At 41.4% G+C, this 20,542-nt stretch overlaps 1 protein-coding gene across 1 annotated transcript in view; it reads left to right on the top strand.

Moving 5' to 3' along the window:
- The window catches only part of LOC124990328 (Fc receptor-like protein 4), a 79,127-nt gene extending 61,322 nt beyond the window's left edge, over nt 1-17,805 (top strand). Inside the window, exons 8-17 of the mRNA XM_047560246.1 lie at nt 6,660-6,938; nt 7,106-7,384; nt 7,552-7,830; nt 11,075-11,353; nt 11,793-11,909; nt 12,605-12,632; nt 13,613-13,695; nt 13,894-13,962; nt 16,865-16,896; nt 16,974-17,805. Of these exons, the coding sequence (XP_047416202.1) occupies nt 6,660-6,938; nt 7,106-7,384; nt 7,552-7,830; nt 11,075-11,353; nt 11,793-11,909; nt 12,605-12,632; nt 13,613-13,695; nt 13,894-13,962; nt 16,865-16,896; nt 16,974-17,063 (1,535 nt within the window). The 3' untranslated portion in view covers nt 17,064-17,805. The remainder of the gene's footprint in view (nt 1-6,659; nt 6,939-7,105; nt 7,385-7,551; nt 7,831-11,074; nt 11,354-11,792; nt 11,910-12,604; nt 12,633-13,612; nt 13,696-13,893; nt 13,963-16,864; nt 16,897-16,973) is intronic.
- The last annotated feature ends 2,737 nt before the right edge of the window (nt 17,806-20,542 follow it).

Here is a 20,542-nt window from a genome sequence, read left to right on the forward strand (position 1 = left end):
GTGGGGGACATGATAGAACTTCACTGTATGACCCTGAGAGGCTCTCCCCCAATCCTGTACAAGTTTTATCATGAAGATGTCATGCTGGAGAGCAGAAGGACCCACTCTAGAAGAGGAACATCCTTCAGACTCTCTCTGACTGCAGAACATTCTGGAAACTATTTCTGTGAGGCCAGTAATGGTGTGCAGATCCAACGGAGTGACACAATGACACTTAGTGTCACAAGTAAGTTGACCCTTCCAACTAGCAGCAGCAAAAGGGACAGACCATCTCCCCACCATCCCCAGTCGGCAAGATTGGAGCTCCATCTCCACAGAACCACCCACTGAGAGCTGCATGGCAGGCCTGCTGTGTGCACAGCTACACGGAGGGCAGGTGCACTTTGGATTTTACATGTTGAGGAACTTGCACCTTCCTTTCTCTAGCTGTGCTTTTCCTTAGTAGCAATGCTCTGCAACCACTGTTATGAAAACTCACAGATTTCTCCCTAGCTTCTCCTGCCCCTGTGCCAGAGCAACTTGGGCTCCCATTCAGGACCTTGCTAGAAAATTTCCCAACCCCAGTCCTGCTTTTTGACATGCCTGCATTCCATTCAGGAGTATCACCAAGTCCCATTTGTCATGAGCTAACCCCTGGTCCCACCTCACTTGATCTGACTCCATCTATTGCTCCATCATAGCTAAATTTGAAAAACGACTCAACTACCAGGTTGTCTCACATGATCACTGAAGACCTCCATGTATTTAGATCCAGCAACCATTTCCATCCACCTTCATTTCATGACTCTAATGACCACATGTCTATGTCTATGTCTATTACCAACACTGTGGCCTGTCCTTCTCTCACATCAATCATCCACTAAAACATATACACACACTTCCATCTCCAAAATGGCAATTTTAGGCACTTATTATCTCACCATGACCTCCTGTCCTTCTGTCAACTCCTTCTATCACTACTGTTCTCAGACCTCAACAGAACTCCCAGTTCAACAACACCCCACTCCCTCCCTAATCTGTCAGACAAGAACACCCTTGATTCCTACCATCAAGCTGAGTATTTGCCTCTCTATCCACCCAGCAAACCATCCCTCCTTTCCCTAAGGTGTGGAGAAGATTCTTCTCCCTATGTCAGTGAACATTTTCTTTTTTTATTATTATTATTATTGTATACAAATGGGATACATGTTGTTTCTCTATTTGTACATGGAGTCAAGGCATACCATTTGTGTAATCAAACATTTACATAGAGCAATGATGTTTGATTCATTATTTTTTCCCTTCCCCCCCCTCTCCCACTCCTCTTTTCCCTCTATACAGTCCTTCTTTCCTTCATTCTTACCACACTCCTTATCCCTAACCCTAAACCTAACCCTAACCCTAATGCTAACCCCTCCCACCCCCCATTATATGTCCTCATCCGCTTATCAGCGAGATCATTCATCCTTTAGTTTTTTGAGATTCGCTTATCTCACTTAGCATGATATTCTCCAATTTCATCCATTTGCCTACAAATGCCATAATTTTATCATTCTTCATTGCAGAGTAATATTCCATTGTATATATATATGCCACAGTTTCTTTATCCATTCATCAACTGAGGGCATCTAGGTTGGTTCCACAATCTGGCTATGGTGAATTGAGCAGCAATGAACATTGATGTGGCTGTATCTCTTAGTATGCTGATTTTAAGTCCTTTGGTTATAGGCCAAGGAGTGGAATAGCTGGGTCAAATGGTGGTTCCATTCCAAGCTTTCTGAGGAATCTCCACACTGCTTTCCAGAGTGGCTGCACTAATTTGCAACCCCACCAGCAATGTATGAGTGTTCCTTTTTCACCACATCCTCGCCAACACCTATTGTTGCTTGTGTTCTTGATAATCGCCATTCTAATTGGGGTGAGATGAAATCTTAGGGTAGTTTTGATTTGCATTTCCCTTATTATTAGAGATGTTGAACATTTTTTCATATATCTGTTGATTGCTTGTACATCTTCTTCTGTGAAGTGTCTGTTCATTTCCTTAGCCCATTTGTTGATTGGATTATTTGTATTCTTGGTGTAGAGTTTTTTGAGTTTTTTATAGATTCTGGAAATTAGCGCTCTATCTGAAGTATGAGTGGCAAAGATATTCTCCAACTCTGTAGGCTCTCTCTTCACATTGCTGATAGTTTCCTTTGCTGAGAGAAAGCTTTTTAGTTTGAATCTATCCCAGTTGTTGATTCTTGCTTTTATTTCTTGTGCTATGGGAGTCATGTTAAGGAAGTCTGATCCTAAGCCAACAAGTTGAAGATCTGGACCTACTTTTTCTTCTATAAGATGCAGGGTCTCTGGTCTGATTCCAAGGTCCTTGATCCATTTTGAGTTGAGTTTTGTGCATGGTGAGAGATAGGGGTTTAATTTCATTCTGTTGCATATGGTTTTCCAGTTTTCCCAGCACCATTTGACGAAGAGGCTATCTTTTCTCCATTGCGTATTTTTGGCCCCTTTGTCTAGTATGAGAAAATTGTATTTATTTGGGTTTGTGTCCATGTCCTCTATTCTGTACCATTGATCCACCTTTCTATTTTGGTACCAATACCATGCCGTTTTTGTTACTATTGCTTTGTAGTAGAGTTGAAGATCTGGTATTGCGATACCCCCTGCTTCACTCTTGCTACTGAGGATTGCTTTAGCTATTCTAGGTTTTTTATTCTTCCAGATGAATTTCATAATTGCTTGCTCTATTTCTGCAAGGTACATCATTGGGATTTTAATTGGAATTGCATTGAATCTGTATAGCACTTTAGGTAGTATGGCCATTTTGACAATATTAATTCTGCCTATCCAAGAACATGGGAGATCTTTCCATCTTCTAAGGTTTTCTTTAATTTCTTTCTTTAGTGTTCTGCAGTTCTCATTGTAGAGGTCTTTCACCTCTTTTGAGAGATTGATTCCCAAGTATTTTATTTTTTTCGATGCTATTGTGAATGGGGTAGTTTTCCGAATTTCTCTTTCTGAAGATTCATCACTTATGTATAAAACTGCATTGGATTTATGAGCATTGATCTTGTAACCTGCTACTTTACTGAATTCACTTATGAGTTCTAAAAGTTTTCTGGTGGAATTTCCAGGTTCCTCTAAATATATAATCATGTCATCAGCGAACAGGGATAGTTTGAGTTCTTCTTCTCCAATTCGTATCCTTTAATTTCTTTGGTCTGTCTAATTGCTTTGGCTAGAGTCTCAAGGACGATGTTGAATAGAAGTGGTGAAAGAGGGCATCCCTGCCTTGTTTCAGTTTTTAGGGGGAACGCTTTCAGTTTTTCACCATTTAGAATGATATTGGCCATGGGCTTAGCGTAGATGGCCTTTATAATGTTAAGGAATGTTCCCACTACCCCAATTTTTTCTTGTGTTTTGAGCATGAAGGGATGCTGTATTTTATCAAATGCTTTTTCTGCATCTATTGAAATAATCATGTGATTCTTGACTTTAAGTGTATTGATATGGTGAATTACATTTATTGATTTCCTGATGTTGAACCAACCTTGTATCCCTGTGATGAAACCCACTTGATCATGGTACACTATCTTTTTAATATGTTTTTGTATGCGATTTGCTAAAATTTTGTTGAGAATTTTTGCTTTGATGTTCATTAAGGATATTGGTCTGAAATTTTCTTTCCTCGATGTGTCTCTGTCTGGTTTAGGTATCAGGGTGATATTGGCTTCATAGAACGAGTTTGGGAGGGTTCCTTCCTCTTCTATTTCATGGAATACTTTGAGGAGTATTGGAATGAGCTCTTCTTTAAAGGTTTTGTAGAACTCGGCTGAGAATCCATCTGGTCCCGGACTTTTCTTTGTTGGTAGGCTTTTGATGACCTCTTCTATTTCATTGCTTGAAATTGATTTATTTAAGTTGTGTATGTTCTCCTCGTTCAGTTTAGGTAATTCATATGTCTGTAGAAACTTGTTGATGTCTTCGAGGTTTTCTGTTTTGTTGGAGTATAGATTTTCAAAATAGCTTCTAATTATGTTTTGTATTTCACTCGTGTCTGTTGTGATATTTCCTTGTTCATTCCAAATTTTAGTAATTTGAGTTTTTTCCCTCTTTCTCTTTGTTAGTGTGGCTCATGGTTTATCAATTTTGTTTATTTTTTCAAAGAACCAACTATTTATTTTGTTAATTTTTTCAATTGTTTCTTTTGTTTCAATTTCGTTGATTTCGGCTCTGATTTTAACTATTTCCTGTCTTCTACTACTTTTGGTATTGGTCTGCTCTTCTTTTTCTAGGGCTTTGAGCTGTAGTGTTAAGTCATTTATTTGTTGATTTCTACTTCTTTTGTTGAATGCGCCCCATGAAATAAATCTTCCTCTAAGTACTGCTTTCATAGTGTCCCAGAGATTTTGATATGATGTGTCTTTGTTCTCATTTACTTCTAAGAATTTTTTTATTTCCCTCCTGATGTCTTCTGTTATCCATTCATCATATAATAGTGTATTATTTAATCTCCAGGTATTGGAGAAGTTTCTGTTTTTTATTCTGTCATTTATTTCTAATTTCAATCCATTATGATCTGATAGAGTACAAGGTAGTATCTCTATCTTCTTGTATTTGCTAACAGTAGCTTTGTGGTCTCAGCAAAATATTCCATGAGGAAGAGATGAAAAACAACGGTGCAAATCAGCAACAGGAGGCGCTAGCCTAAAGGAATAGCCAAATAAAGGAGAAACCAAATCATGTCAAATAACAAAAATGAGTCAAATGACTGGGAATACAAATCATATCACAATAATAACCCTGAATGTTAATGACCTGAACTCATCAATCAAAAGACACAGACTGGAAGATTGGATTAAAAAGAAAAAACCAACAATATGCTGCCTGCAAGAGACTCATCTCATAGAAAGAGATACCCATAGACTAAAGGTGAAAGGGTGGGGAAAAACATACCATGCACATGGACACAGCAAAAAAGCTGGAGTATTCATCCTCATTTCAGATAATGTGGACTTCAAGCCAAAACTAGTCAGAAGGGATAAAGAAGGACATTACATGCTGCTTAAGGGAAGCATAAATCAGCAACATATAACAATCATAAATATCTATGCCCTGAACATTAGCTCATCCCCATACGTCAAACAAATCCTTCTCAATTCCAGAAATCAAATAGAGCATAACACAATAATACTAGGCGATTTTAACACACCTCTCTCACCACTGGATAGATCTTCCAAACAAAAATTGAATAAAGAAACCGTAGATCTCAATAACACAATCAACAATCTAGACTTAACCGACATTTATAGAATATACCATCCAACAAAGAACGAATACACTTTCTTCTCAGCAGCACATGGATCCTTCTCTAAAATAGAACATTTTCATTTGATCTCTAGACTCCATCCTTTCTTGCATTCTCATTTCATTCATGAAACCAATTATCCCTTTCTCACTTATGACTCTCAGCCCCTCTCTTTATAGGATCCTTCCCATTGGCATGGAACATGCTACATTTCTCTCTTCTCTAGGAAAACCATCACTCGATCCTATGCCATCCTCTGCTCCATCACACCTCCTTCATCCAAATACACAAGGCAGAAAACCAGGAGTGTTCCTTGATTCTTCTCCCACTTACCCTTCATAGTAAGTCCTATTGATTTTATTCCTAAATATTTCTTGGAACTTCTCTATCCCTACTGCCACTATCCTAGTCAGAGCCATCATCATTTCAACTACTTCAGTGACATTTAACTACCTTTCAATTTCACTCCTGCCCCCACTACAGTCTCTTTTGCATAATAAGGTCAAAATTCTCATCCCATTGCTTAAAGAAGAAGGATCAAAATCCTCATCGTGGCTTGGGAAGCCCCGCCTAGCTCTCCAGCCTTCTCTTAGTGCTGCTCTCACCTATGCCAATCATCTTCCCAACTCAGGACCTTGGCATATACTGTCTGTCTGCCATCCCCTCTTTTCCTCCCTCTTCCCATGGTTAATTTCAAACATCATGAGGAAACTTTCCCCAGCTGATTGGTACTAAATCCAATCCTAGTATCAAATATTTCTTAGCACCCTGATCTTTGGTGTCAATTATCAATGTTTTAACTCTAAATCTGTGTTTATGTTTAATTGCTGCCTATCATTTCTTCTGGATTATAGGCTCTGAGAAAAGGGTCTGAGTCTTTCTCACCATTGAACATTCTTTATATACAGCAGTTCTTGGGACTTATGGATTGCTTATATTGCTTATATTTTGATGAATAAATATAAAAATGAGCAAATACATTGCAATACTCATTCTCTGTGGCTGCTGTTTCTGAAGCAGCCCAGACGCAGTTACATCCCTGGTTATCAATGCAACAGCTCTCTCTTCTCCTTTGTTTTTTATTGAACTGATTTCTCTTTTCTCCCAATCATCTTTGACTTGTCAGATGCCTAGGTGTCAATTTAATCTGTTTTCAGATTCCTCAAATATGTTCGAGTTTGTATATCTAAGTACTCAAACTATATATAATAACTACACAGATGTCATTGTTTTGGGAGGTCTGAAGAAGTTTCTGAGAATGCTTGAAAGGTTGAGTTCTGATTCATGTCACAGGTCATTAAAAACTAAGAAAATCATTTTTCTGTGGACGACTATATTGAACCAGAAAGAGCTAATGGATGTTTTCTTCCCTTAGTTCCTGTGTCCCGCCCTGTCCTCACACTCAGGGCTCCCAGAGAACAGACTGTGGAAGGGGACATGGTTGAACTTTACTGCGAGGCCCTGAGAGGATCTCCCCCAATCCTGTACAAGTTTTATCATGAGGACATCACCCTGGGGAGCAGCACGGCCCCCTCTGGAGGAGGAATGTCCTTCAGATTCTCTCTGACTGCAAAACATTCTGGAAACTATTTCTGTGAGGCCAGCAATGGTGTGCAGACCCAACGCAGTAACACAAAGACACTTAGTGTCACAAGTAAGTTGACCCTTCCAACTAGCAGCAGCAAAAGAGTTCTGATTCCACAGGTTTTTTATGTCACAGGTCATTAAAAACTAAGAAAAGCGTTTTCCTATTTGAAATGTCTTTAGTGTAGATGAGTATATTGAACCAGAAAGAGCTAATGGTTGTTTTTCTCCCCTCAGTCCCTGTGTCCCGCCCTGTCCTCACACTCAGGGCTCCCAGAGAACAGACTGTGGAAGGGGACATGGTTGAACTTTACTGCGAGGCCCTGAGAGGATCTCCCCCAATCCTGTACAAGTTTTATCATGAGGACATCACCCTGGGGAGCAGCACGGCCCCCTCTGGAGGAGGAATGTCCTTCAGATTCTCTCTGACTGCAAAACATTCTGGAAACTATTTCTGTGAGACCAGCAATGGTGTGCAGACCCAACGCAGTAACACAATGACACTTAGTGTCACAAGTAAGTTGACCCTTCCAACTAGCAGCAGCAAAAGAGTTCTGGTTCCACAGGTTTTTTATGTCACAGGTCATTAAAAACTAAGAAAAGCGTTTTCCTGTTTGAAATGTCTTTAGTGTAGATGAGTATATTGAACCAGAAAGAGCTAATGGTTGTTTTTCTCCCCTCAGTCCCTGTGTCCCGCCCTGTCCTCACACTCAGGGCTCCCAGAGAACAGACTGTGGAAGGGGACATGGTTGAGCTTTACTGCGAGGCCCTGAGAGGCTCTCCCCCGATCCAGTACAAGTTTTATCATGAGGACGTCACCCTGGGGAGCAGCACGGCCCCCTCTGGAGGAGGAGCGTCCTTCAACCTCTCTCTGACCGCTGAACATTCTGGAAACTACTCCTGTGTGGCTGACAATGCCCTGGAGATCCAGCACAGTGAAGTGGTGACTCTCAATGTCACAGGTGAGCTGACTCTGCCCACCAGCAGCACAAGCAAGAACTGTCTTTGCCTTCTCTTCTAGCAGTAATGAAGCTGCGGGGCTCCTCAGGGCTGCTTTCTAGTATGGCTTCCCAGCATAGTTCCCCTCTATAGAGTCCCTATTTGAATATCTGGGATCATTCCTGAGATATGGTTTCAGGAACCCCAACTTTCCCGACAGCACAGTTTTTCTTCAATGTGAGCAATGCTCCTCATTGAAAATACTGAGAAGACAGTTTTAGAACATAGACAACATTCTGGCCTGAAATTATGATATGAAAGAGAAACCAAAGAATTCTGAGGATGGGTTTTTCTGCTCCCAAAAATATTGGGCCATTCCTTACCTGGGTTCTTCGCTCATTGACTTCCAAGGAGCCTCTACTCTTGAGTTCACTTCATTACCAGTAATAAAAATTTTATTCACATTCCCTATTAAAATTATATGCTGCCAGGCATTGTGGCACACACTTATAATCCCAGTGGCTCGGGATGCTGAGGCAGGAGGATTGTGAGTTCAAAGCTAACCTCAGCAATGACGAGGCACTAAGCAACTCAGTGAGATCCTGTCTCTAAATAAAATACAAAATAGGGCTGGGGATGTGGCTCAGTGGTTGAGCGCCCCTGAGTTCAATTCCTGATGACTGCCCCCCAGAAAATCATACGCTAACATTAGCACAGACTTTCAAGAGAGACACTCTTTAGTCCTTAAAGGAAGGGCGCGGGTGATGGGGGCAGAGGAGGAACAGCAGGATGAATGAAAATAGCCCCCATCAATTAAATTCGTCTATTCTCTAAACTGTCCTTTCAACCCTTGCCATCAAGTATAACAACCAAAGGAAAACTGCTTCTTGTGAGCTTTTAATCTGTTTGGCAATGACCAAACCTTTAAATCCCTGTTTAGGGAGACCTAAGGTAAAGAAAAAGTATGCTTAGGGCTGTTGAGATGAATGTTCTAGACTTGGCTTTAATGATAACTACTTATATGATCTTGACTAAGATCTTTCCTTTATTGATCTCAAATTCCTCTCCCATGAAGTAGGAAGTCAGAATAGATGGAAATCATGTCATCCCCTGCCCTAGAATTCTGTGAATTTCGTGGACAGAGAATATAGAGCATACAGTCACAAAGGTTCCTAGAAGGACTCATGCAAACGGAAAAGATGGTTGTCCCTACCTCTGGGATACACCCCAGAAACAGGAGACCATGCGATGGTATGCAACACCTCCCAAATCATGTAAAGCAAAATGTAGGTTGATACTCTTAGTCATTCTTGGCTGGATCCCTGGGTATCTTAAGGAGTAGAGACAAAGTTAAATAAGAAGAATAATTTGGGAATGCTAGCTCAGGATCCAGCCTCTACTCAAGGTAGCCAGTGCAGCCATCTCTAAGTCACAGGGAGGTGAACTGATTTCGGGTTTGGTTTCTCCCATTCAATCAGTTCATTTGTCCTCCTGCTCCAGCAGCACCTGCCTCAGACAATTTTCCTCTGAACTGGGAATGTTGATCATCCTTCTTTCCTTGTTTCTATGATTCCCTGGCACAAATGCCTCTTATTCTGCTGCTGTTATCAACATAGCTAATTTATCCTACCCATCCTGGATAAATTGTGTCTGAGTTGAGTTCTAGCACTAGGACACAAGTCATGGAGAACAGAAACTGCCCAAAAAAGCAGTCTGGGAGGCAGTTTCTGCTCTCTGTGACTTGTGTCCTAGTCTCAGGATTCATATCATGAATTTTTATCTTCATGATAAAAATTCAAATGTTAAAAAAGGACCAACATTGTAGAGGTCTCCTTCTTCTTTCCTTCTTTTTTTATTTACTACATGGCAGTAGAGTATATTTTGACATATTATACATACATAGAATAAGTATAACTTGTTCCAATTAGGATCCCATTGTTGTGGTTATACGTGATGTGGAGTTACATTGGTCATGTATTCATATATAAGGATAAAAAAGATATGTCTGATTCATTCTACTATCTTTTCTATTCCCATCCCCCCTCCCATCCCTTCATTCTCCTTTGTCTAGTCCAGGAAACTTCTAATCTTTCCCTCCCTTGTTAGGGTTAGCATCCACATATCAAAGAGGACATTCGTCTTTGATTTTTTGGAAACAGCTTATTTCACTTAGCATAATATTCTCTAGTTCCATCCATTTAACTGCAAATTTCATTCTTCTTTATGACTGACTAATATTCCTCTATGTATATATACCACACTTTTGTATCCATTCATCTATTGTAGGGTACCTAGGTTGGTTCCATAACTTGGCTATTGTGAATTTAGCCACTGTAAACATTGATGTGACTGTGTCACTGTAGTATGCTGATTTTAAGTCCTTTGGATATAAACTGGGGAGTGGGATAACTGGGTCCAATGGTGGTTCCATTTCAAGTTTTCTAAGGAAACTCCACTTTCCAGAGTGGTTGCACCAATTTGCATTTCTAACATCTATGTACAAGTGAACATAAAGGTCTCTTTCTAACTTCTCTTCCTAGTATTACCACCTCTTAACTGTTTCATGAGTGTTCATCATAAATATTCCATGAACATTCAGGCATAGAATTTGTTTATCAAAATAGGATCATATTACACATATAGTTATCCAACTTCCATTTTTCACTTAAAATATATCTATACATCTTGGATATTTTTCATTATTGCATTACTTGGTCTCCTAGATTGTTTCTGATCTTTAGCTATTGTAGAAATCCTTGTACAAATAACTTTGACCTACATTGTGTCAGTATCCCTAAAGGTCCTAGAAGTAGATTTGCTGGGTCCAAGTTTTTAAGTATTTTAAATTTGGTAGATATTGCCAAATTGTCCAAGAAGTGTCTCAAATTTGCCTTCTCACCTGTCAAATAACAAGGTACCTGATTTTTCCATACCTAGTAGGCATTTAGGCTATGCCAATCAGATATGAAGGAAAAGGAATTGTATTTTATGATTGTATTTTATGATTGCATCCATGTAATTAATAATGAAGATCAAAGTCTTTTTGTATTTACTGGCTATTTTAAGCTTTCATCAATTAGTACACTTTTTTTATATTTTTCTATTGAATATTTCTATACATTAAAAGGTATTTATAGATCAAAGTAATTATCATTTGTTTCAATCTATTTTCAGAGATTGAGATCTGACTCATTTGCTTATACTTTTCCCTTTCTTACAAATAATGTTAGAAGCAGAAACTTCTATGGGCATTTTGTTTTATCTCAGTTCCAGTGTCCCACCCTGTGCTCACACTCAGGACTCCCAGGGCCCAGGTTGTGGTGGGGGATGAGGTGGAGCTTCACTGTGAGGCCCTGAGAGGGTCTCCCCCAATCCTGTACTGGTTTTATCATGAGGACGTCACCCTGGGGAACAGCTTGGCTCCCTCTGGAGGAGGGGCATCCTTCCACCTCTCCCTGACTGCAGAACATTCTGGAAACTACTCCTGTGAGGCTGACAATGGCCTGGGGGCTCAGCGCAGTGAGGCGGTGACACTTTTCATCACAGGTAAGATTCTTATGCTCAAGCCACAGATGTGAGCCAAAAATTTCCTCCAAGGACCCTCTGATCATTCTTGCCATGCTTTACCAAGAGGGTGCTTCTCAGGTACAAGTACGCTAAGCTGGTAGCTCTGTAAATTGTTACATTCCAAAGCGTTTCTCAATTGATGGCACTTGGGGGGGAAAAGAGCATTGCTGAACGTAGGGTTCGTCAGCTGGCTCTTCTCTCACTGGCCACTCTCCATCCTGACGCTCAGCCCTTGCCTCTAGCATGGTGACGAATTACCTCACAAGACAGGAGCCATGTCCTGAGCCTCACCAGCACCTGCTTGACCTCAGGAACTGGTCATCTAGGCTCATCCTCTCTCCCAGGCCAGGCATTAGCTTCAGGGGTCGGAGCGGCTTAAGGTCTCTCTTTGGGTTCACACATGGTGTCTCCCACTCAGGGCTCACGGAGAGCAGAAGTGGTCCTGTGGCCTCGGGAATCACTGGGGGGCTGCTGAGTGGGGTGAGCCTTGTGGCCGCAGCACTGCTACTCCACTCCTGGTTCTCAAGGAAAGCAGGTGGGTAGTTCCCTGGCTCACCTTTGCACGGTCCATCCCTTCGTCTCTCTCAAGCCCACACTGACTGCGGGACCATATCCTAGGCTCTCAAAAGCTCCTCCTGTCCCATCCCATAACCCTTCACCTTTCCCATTGGGCCCCTCAAAGCCCTCTTTACCAAATCTGAAATTGCTGAAACAGCCCTATTGGCAGAACCAGCTTTGATGAGAGGTGGTTTATCCAACCTCATAAACTGCAGTGTATCTCCCTCTGTATCCATGAAGACCCCGAAGCAATGGGAAGAGGATGATTTCAACTCTGAGAATCAGAGGCGAAAACAGAAACCAAATAGGATTTGATAACTTAGTGATTTTTTATATGTACAGTAATTTTGTAGATGATAAAGTCTATTTTCCTGCCTGCAGCTATTAAACTACCTGCCATTTTTTTTAAAAAGATCATTCTTTAAAAACTCTAAGTTAAAGGCCTTTTGTTTGTGGACTCCTATTTCACATTATAATCATACCCCTTTGGAGGCCAGGGTCAGTAGTTTAGTAGCTTTAGCCCCATATATCACCTTCCTTGGGAATAGCAAAGAAGGATTCAGACTTGAGTGACAGCAACTCCTGGTAATTTCTAAGTAAGTCTCCTGGGGCTGGGACCCCTGAGAAGGTCTCCTTTTCCTAAATCCAATACTCCTGTGCTTTCTTTTACAGGGCAACAGGCTGCCTCTGACCCCTCCAGGTAGGACCTGGGCTGTGTTTCTATGTATTTAATGAAATTCCCAGAGAGTATAAAATGGAATTGAACCTGATTATCACAAAGATAATCAGTTTCTGCTGTATGATGCTGAGATGGGTGGTACCCACTTCATGTTGCCAATTCCGTTGGGATATCTCAAGGCAAATTCCCAGGACCTTCTCATCCATCATTTTAACTGTATAGGCCTTCTTCTCACATCAAGTATTAATTACTTTTTATTTATCAACTCACTTCCTTATACAACCAAGCCACATTGTCGGCTTGGTTGTCTGAGTGACCACTGTGACCACTGAATCCATCCATGCCTTAAGATGATTTAGCTTAATTAACCTGGAAAGCTCTGGCCAACATAATCAAGACCTGTTGTAATGACAACCAAGTGAATGGAGTCACATAACTTGGTCACCCCTTGAAATCACTCTAACAACTCAAGAAGGGGCCATTGTCTTGGATCCTTAAGGCTGACTTCAGTAGCCACACCATGGCTTACAGACTATCCCTGGGCAAGCCCATGGTAGCAGTGGTAGCAGTATCTAAACCATCCAGAGTTCCTAAGACCTTTTCTGATTGCTGCTTTCTCTGAGACTGATCTCTCTGAATGTAGAGGTTCTGAAACCTGGTTTGAATTTTGGGTTTTCCCCTTTCTCACATGATCTTGGTAAGTCATTTCACCTTGTAAAAACTCCATTTTCTTTTTTATCTGTAAAATGTGGATAAAATAGAACTAATTTAATATTGTTCTAAGCATGGTGCCTAATATATACCCAGTGGCCATAAAGTCTAGAAAAACATATAGTATTAATTTCTCATGATTCATAATATAATACTCACAGACCATTTGTTATATATTTTCTATGATTCCAGACTTGACTGCCAATCTGTGGTAAAAACTCACTGAGAGTGATCACCATCACCACTTTGTCAGGCTTCCTGGGAAACATCAATGTTTCTGTATCTTACAGGTGCTCTTCAGACTCAAACCCCCAAGATCCCACCTACCACAATGTACCAGGATGGGTAGAACTGCAACCAGTATACATGAATGGTGAGGACCAACGGCACCCTGCTTTGGCTGGGCCTAAGGGTTGGTGTGGGAAAGATCTGGGACTGGAGATGAGGAGGAACTACACACAGACCCAGAAGGTTTAGTCCTTCCAGAGAATAAACAGGCTGGGGGAGGAGGAAATCGCTCAGAAAGAGGCAAGTACCTTCATGTCCTCTGACACTTCAACTTTTTTCTAAGTAAATTCTAGAGGAGAAGATGTGGTTTACTCAGAAGTGTGGTGCGTCCAAAAGAAAAACAAACATTCAGGTAAGACCGGAGGAAGCATCTGTTCTGGCCAACCTTCAACTTTGACAGCCTATTATTGCTCAATCTCCTCCTCCTCAGAAGGTCTGAGCCAACCAGATACAGAGTCAGCTGCACCTTACACTAGATCACTGGGACTTCTTTACTTGTGCCTATATTGTTTGGGGTTAAATCCAAGCCCATCATATGGTGCTACTTTCTCTGTTCTCAATGGATACCTCAGTGTAACCTAAATAAAATCATCACCTTGGGTGGTCACTTAACCCCTCTGTAAACCCATCTGTAAAATGGAACAGGACTATCACTCTTAGTTTAGGCTATTATAGCAGAATACTATAGACTGGTTGACTTACAAAACAGGCATTTGTTGCTTACAGTTCTGGAGGCTGGAAGTCCAAAATTAAGGTGCCAACGTAGTCAGTTTCCCCTCTTCCTCTTCCTGGTTTGCAAACAATGCTTTCTTGCTATATCCCCTCATGATAGACAGATCATCTTTCTTGTGTCTCATCTTCTAAGGGCACCAATCCCATCATGACCTAATGATTCCAAAGGTCGCATCTTCTTCACAATGTGCATTAGTGCTTCAACACATTAATTTGGAAAGGGACACAAATATTCAATCCATAGGACCTTCCTACCCGTTTTAGATTTCTATTGCTGCTGTGACAAATTACCACAAACTCGGTAGGGTTAAATAATTCAAATGATTATCTTATAGCTCTGTAGGTCAGAAATCTGACACGGGTCTTAGTGGGCTAAAATTAAGGTGTGGGCAAGGCTCCTTACCCTTCTGGAGACTGTAGAGATTAATGTGTCTTGACTTCTCTAGCTTCTAGAGGCCACCCACTTTCCTTGGCTCATGTCGCCTTTTCCATCTTCAAAGCCAGCAGCATGGCAGCTCTCCAGCCATTATTCCATAGTCAGGTGTCCCTCTGACCACAGCTGGGAAAGGCTGTCTGAGTTTAAGTATTCATTATTCTATTGCCCCCAACCGGATTATCTAGAATCTCGAGATTCATAACCTTCACATCTGAAAAGTCCTCTTTTCCATCTAAGGTAACTTAACATATATATATACACCTAGGGATTGGGGTGTGGACATCTTTGGAGGACATTGTTCTAGCTACTGCACTATCTCGCAGGGTTGTTGTGAGGACTACATGAAGAAGTAGATGTGGAAATGGTATTAAATCAGTAGAGTGTGAAGCATCTGTGACCATGGCCCTGTGCTGTGTTCTCACCTCTGTAGGTGGCCACAGTGAGGGATCCAAGCCTGACTTCCTCCTGCCAAGAACAGGAAAGGAGAGCAAGGTCCTTAGGGGCAGGCTTTTCTTTCTAACTCTGCTTTATAAAAAGTGCTGTGATTTAACCCATGTACTTCCTTCTCTTGTTTGCTGATATCTTTGTATAAAGTCAAGTTTGTGCCCCACTTGTTGTATTTAATAATACTCCTTTAACACATACTAACCCATTCAAATTTACAACCCTCTTTGAGGTAAGCACTGTTATCCCATTTTACAAATAAAGAGACTGAAGCATAGAGAGCTTAAAAGACTTCCTTGAAGTCATACAACTAGTAAATCACCCAAAAATCTGTCTCCAGAACCCAAACACTCAGTGCAGTTCTAGGGAGCCTAATAATCAGCCAAAAGTAGAGAGCCCTTTCTGGAGAATATTATATTTCACTCCAGTATGTAGATAACAAAACAGTAATAGTAATTTCTAACATCTTTTACATGTTGAGCAGTTCTTATGTTCCAGATACAGTTCTAAGGGCAATAAATAAATTTATATATATGTATGTATACATATATACACATATACATGTGTGTATTATATATATCTTAGATGTAGTATATCTTATATACAGATATACATATATTCCTTAGAACTGGGTTATAAAGGGGTACCAATAAATATTATATGTATGTATGTTTATTTCTATTTTTAGATATGACATATATAAAATCTAAGATACATCTAAGATATATATGTGTGTATATATAAATCATCTAACGTATCTAAGATATAGATATATCCCTTAGAACTGGGCTATAATGGGATATAAATAAATATTGTGTATTTAGAGAGAGATCTTAGATATATAAGATCTAAGATATATATTTATGTCTAAGATCTAAGATAGATATATTCCTTAGAACTGGGGTAAAAATAAATAGTTTATCTATATCTATCTATATATATATATGTATATACTTATCATATATATAAAAGTATCTTATATATACATCCCTTAGAACTGTACCTGTAGTAAATATAGATATAGAAAGACAGAAATATAGTATACTTGCATATGATAAAGAGAGTTTATTTTCTTTATAGCACTCAGAATTGTACCTGGCACAAAGAAACTGCTCAACACATGATAGATGATAGAAATTATACATATAAAAGCATATGCACAATATATGCATGCATTGTATGAAGGCATATATCTCTACAATAACCCTATAGGCAGATGATATGCTGATTCCCATCATCTAGACGTGGTCACTGAGGCAGGAGAAGTTGAGTGACTTGCCCCAGACCACAGGGGTAGCAGGGCAGACCCAGGATTCAGTCCCAGATAGTCTGGACTCAGAATCTTCTCTCTAAAGCATGTTTCAGACAATGCTCCATAATATGTAACATGACTCTAAGATCAAGGAACTAACAAGATCAAAGGTAAAGGCCTTCTTTTGAGAGCTTCTGGCAGCTCAGAGTGGGACACAAAGTGTGAGGTGATATTGAGGAGAGGGTTGGTCAGCACTTCAAGGTTAAGGACAGAATGGAGCAGTTGCTGGCAGGAGAGGACCTAGGATGGAAAGGACTGGCCTTGCAGCACGGGACACAGAGAGGGCCCCAAGCGGGCCTCCACAGCTGAGTACTCTCCTTCTCTCCACAGAGACCTGTGCACACAGCCTCAGCATGGATAAGGTGAGTCTCATGACCTGTGTTGCCTCACCCATGGGCCCAACAGCTCTGGTCTTCACCCAAATGTTCTTTCCTCCTAGAACTCCTCTGTTATCTACTCCAAGGTGAAGGGGACATCCACTCCAGCCCTTGGGCCCCAGCAACTGGCCTCCCTGACTCCTCACAGATGAGTCCACACATCTCCCCAACTGCTGTCTCAGCCTCTGAATCCAAGTCTTCTCCATGGGGAAGAAGGAGCATTGAAATGGGAAGATTTAAACCATGCCAAGCCACAGCCAACAGCTTCTGTGTCAAATACCCATGCTCTCTGTCTGCACAGAGACCAGAGCCCTGCTGGACTCTCACCTTGGTTCCACCTTGGTTCCTTGGTTACAATTGCCCTGCTGGATTTTTTCTTTTTAATCTAGTGATAAGTTGCTCCCAACCCAGGGTCCATCACATCTCCAGGCTTCCTTAGTGGGCTTCAGCTTTGATGGGTCCTGCCATTACTCAACTCATGGAGGTACTGCTCTCAGTGAGCACATTTCTCAATTGCTAACAATCTGCTGGGACTATTTCAGTAGCCTGCCAAATGGGAAGCACATGGATGATAGGCATGATATGGACCTCCTTCTAGTGGGACTGCATTTCATGATTTCAACCTGTCTGAAACTATAAGTTACCTGACTTGAGGATAACTTCTCTCCTGCTCATGTGCTAACATCTATTTATCCAAGTAAGTGAATTTTGCACTCCAGTTCCCCGGTCTTTCCCAACTTTCCAGAAGTAACACCATAATGTCAAGTCCAGGATGAACAAGGACATTGATAGAATGCCTATTAGAATATATGCAAATTAAAATTTGACTGAATGAACAAATGAGGAAGAAACTATGGGTGATCCAACTGGCATCTGATCCAGCTCCAGCATGTTCCCTAGAAAATTCAAGAGGTACTTCTCTTTCCTCTGAGTAAGAAATAAAAAGAAGGAGCTGGGTTGAGGAATTTGGTTTAGCAAGACAGGGTTTCTCAAACTTTAATGTGCCTGTGGATCACCTGAGGATCTTATGAAATTTCATATTCTGACTCAGTGAGTCTGGGTGTATCCTGAGATTCTCCATTTGTAACAAATTTCCAGGTGATACTGATGCCACTAGTCCAGGAACCATACTGAGAGTTGAGGTACAGTAGGTCTGGCTGCCTCTATGTAACTCCACAGGGGCCTTTCACTAGGATCACACTGTTTCCTGAGCTATCCTTCAACCAGAGCACCACCAGCTGTTATGGCATACAGAACTTCTCTGCAGCATCTTGGGTTTTATCAGCCACCCTTGGCAGGGGAAGGTGGCCGCCATCTTTGTTTCCCCACACTTTCCCATGAAAAGAATGAACATTCTATGCATGAATATGCCCTCTCCATTTGAATTGGTCAAAGCAGTTCTTTCCCACCTCTGAGCCATGGGATGCTTTGTGCCACTTTAACGATGCTTGTCACACCATCTTTTGATCTCTATCCCCTGTGGATTATACCATGAGATCATTGCTAAGCTCCACCGTCCTTAAATAAAATCCTTCCTAGGGCATTCAAAGCTCTCCTACCTACCTCTCCAGGCTTTCCTGTTGCTATTGCTCTCCAGACCCTGCACCTAGTCAGGAGATGCTCATCTCCACTTCCTAGCTCAGCCCTTTTGCAATTCCTTCTCCTGGAAGGCCTCTCCTGTCACCTCCCTCTACTGGAATCCTGCCCTTTCTCTAAGCCCCACTAATATTCACCCCACAAGTTTCTCCTTTGGTCACCTACAGCACTTTTACAGAGAAAGTTGTAATTACCATTATCAAAGTTGAAACTTAGAGTTTATTAAGAAACTCTAATTTTGTAGCATTTTGTAGCTAGAAATGGGGAACCAGAAAGTTGGGAAGAAACCAGATGAAGATCACACAACCAGGTAGAAGCACAGCCCAAACTAAATTAAACCCAGGGTCCCTGACCCCATATTCTTTCCTCCACATGTCTCTTCTGTTGCAGTGACATGGTGGGAGGGTTCACTTCTGTTTCTCCAACAACTATGAGAAGCCATAAAAGCAAAGCCCAATTCCAGTTGATGTACACAGCCCAGCATGGTGCCTGGCATATAGCTGGTTTTCAATAAACGGTTGTCAAATTGAATATTGGTTAAGTCCCCCAATGAATACACATCATCTCCACAAACTTATCCATATCTTTACTGACTTACTCTTATTCCAGGGGAATTCAATCCTCAGATCTCAGAATGTTTTGGGATACCAATAAAAGTATTTCTATCACACCAATCTGTCAGTCTATAGTAAACTTTCTAACTTGTACAAAATCAGCACAACCTGCTGGTATCTGAAACATAAGAAAAAAACCAATCAGATGAACCCACAAAATTTGTTTTCTCTCTCTTTCTTCCCTCACTCCTTCCCTCCTTCCCTTCCTTCCTTTTTCCCCTCTCGTCTCCCTCTTTTTAGCTAAAGTTACACCACTCTCCCAGTCACTCCAGCCAGGAGATACATAGCTGTCTCTAGGTCTCTACACTGAATTGGTCACCCAATCCAATCCATTTTGCTTTTTATCTTAGGTACCTTTTAAATCATATTCTCTCACCACCCTCTGCCACTCCTTGGTACAGGCTCTCATCAACCACCATGAGGACTTGAGACTGTGTCCTGACCTCCAGACTCATTTCCAGCAGCAACATCAGTATAAACTTTCTAAAACTCAGCCTATTGATTCCTCTGCTGAAAATCCTTCATTTGTCAGAGAGTTCCAACTTTACTATGGAGCACAAGGCTCTTTCCAGTTTAGTTCCAACCTTAATTTCCATTCATCTCTAGTCCTTTCCCACCACCACAGGAACAGGTGCCACATGCTCCTGCCACACACACATATACACCTGATTTCATGGGGCCATGCCTTCGCACACGCTACATCTTTTCCAGTAACTGTTCCCTCATCAAAATCACTTGTCCTCCAAGACCTAATTCACCTCTCAGGGAAGCTTCACTTTTTTTCTCTGGGTCTCCATAACTTTTGCATCTGTGTTTCTTATATTCCTTATGGAGAAAGGAGAGAGAAACCCTCCCCGATTCTCATATCACCCCAACCCACAGTACAGGACTTGGTAAATCAGATGTTCAAATCTTAATGGATAAGTGTGTAGAATGGAACTTCTCCTGTTTTCTCAGAATAACTCCCACAGCCCCAAAGCTGAGTGCAACAGTTAACAATTACCCACCATGTTCTGAAGAGGCGCTTCTAGACACATCGCATAGGACCAAGAAATGGCACACCCACCCTTCAGCACTTCCAGTTCCTCAGGCATCCCTTATCAGCTGATGTGAGGAGTTTATTAAGAAATAGTGGGGGAGGAGGTGGTGATCCAGTGAGGGCGCTGGGTGTTGTATCTGCCCTCCTGACCCAACCAGGGGAAAAAAAGAGGACTCCTGAATAACTGCTTAGAGAAATGAAGATAGTACTTCACCACTCAGCTCAGGAATTCAGAGGCCCCTCATAGAGTGGCCCCAGGGCCCAACCCACTGAGGGAGCTTTTAGGAGATCTTGACACAATGCCCTGGAGTTTGGGTATATGAGGAAGGAGCATTTTGTCACCACTCCTGATATCCCCATCCCACCATGTGGAGGGAGCCCG

Source organism: Sciurus carolinensis, chromosome 1, assembly GCF_902686445.1.
Source record: "Sciurus carolinensis chromosome 1, mSciCar1.2, whole genome shotgun sequence".
Classification (NCBI taxonomy): domain Eukaryota; kingdom Metazoa; phylum Chordata; class Mammalia; order Rodentia; family Sciuridae; genus Sciurus; species Sciurus carolinensis.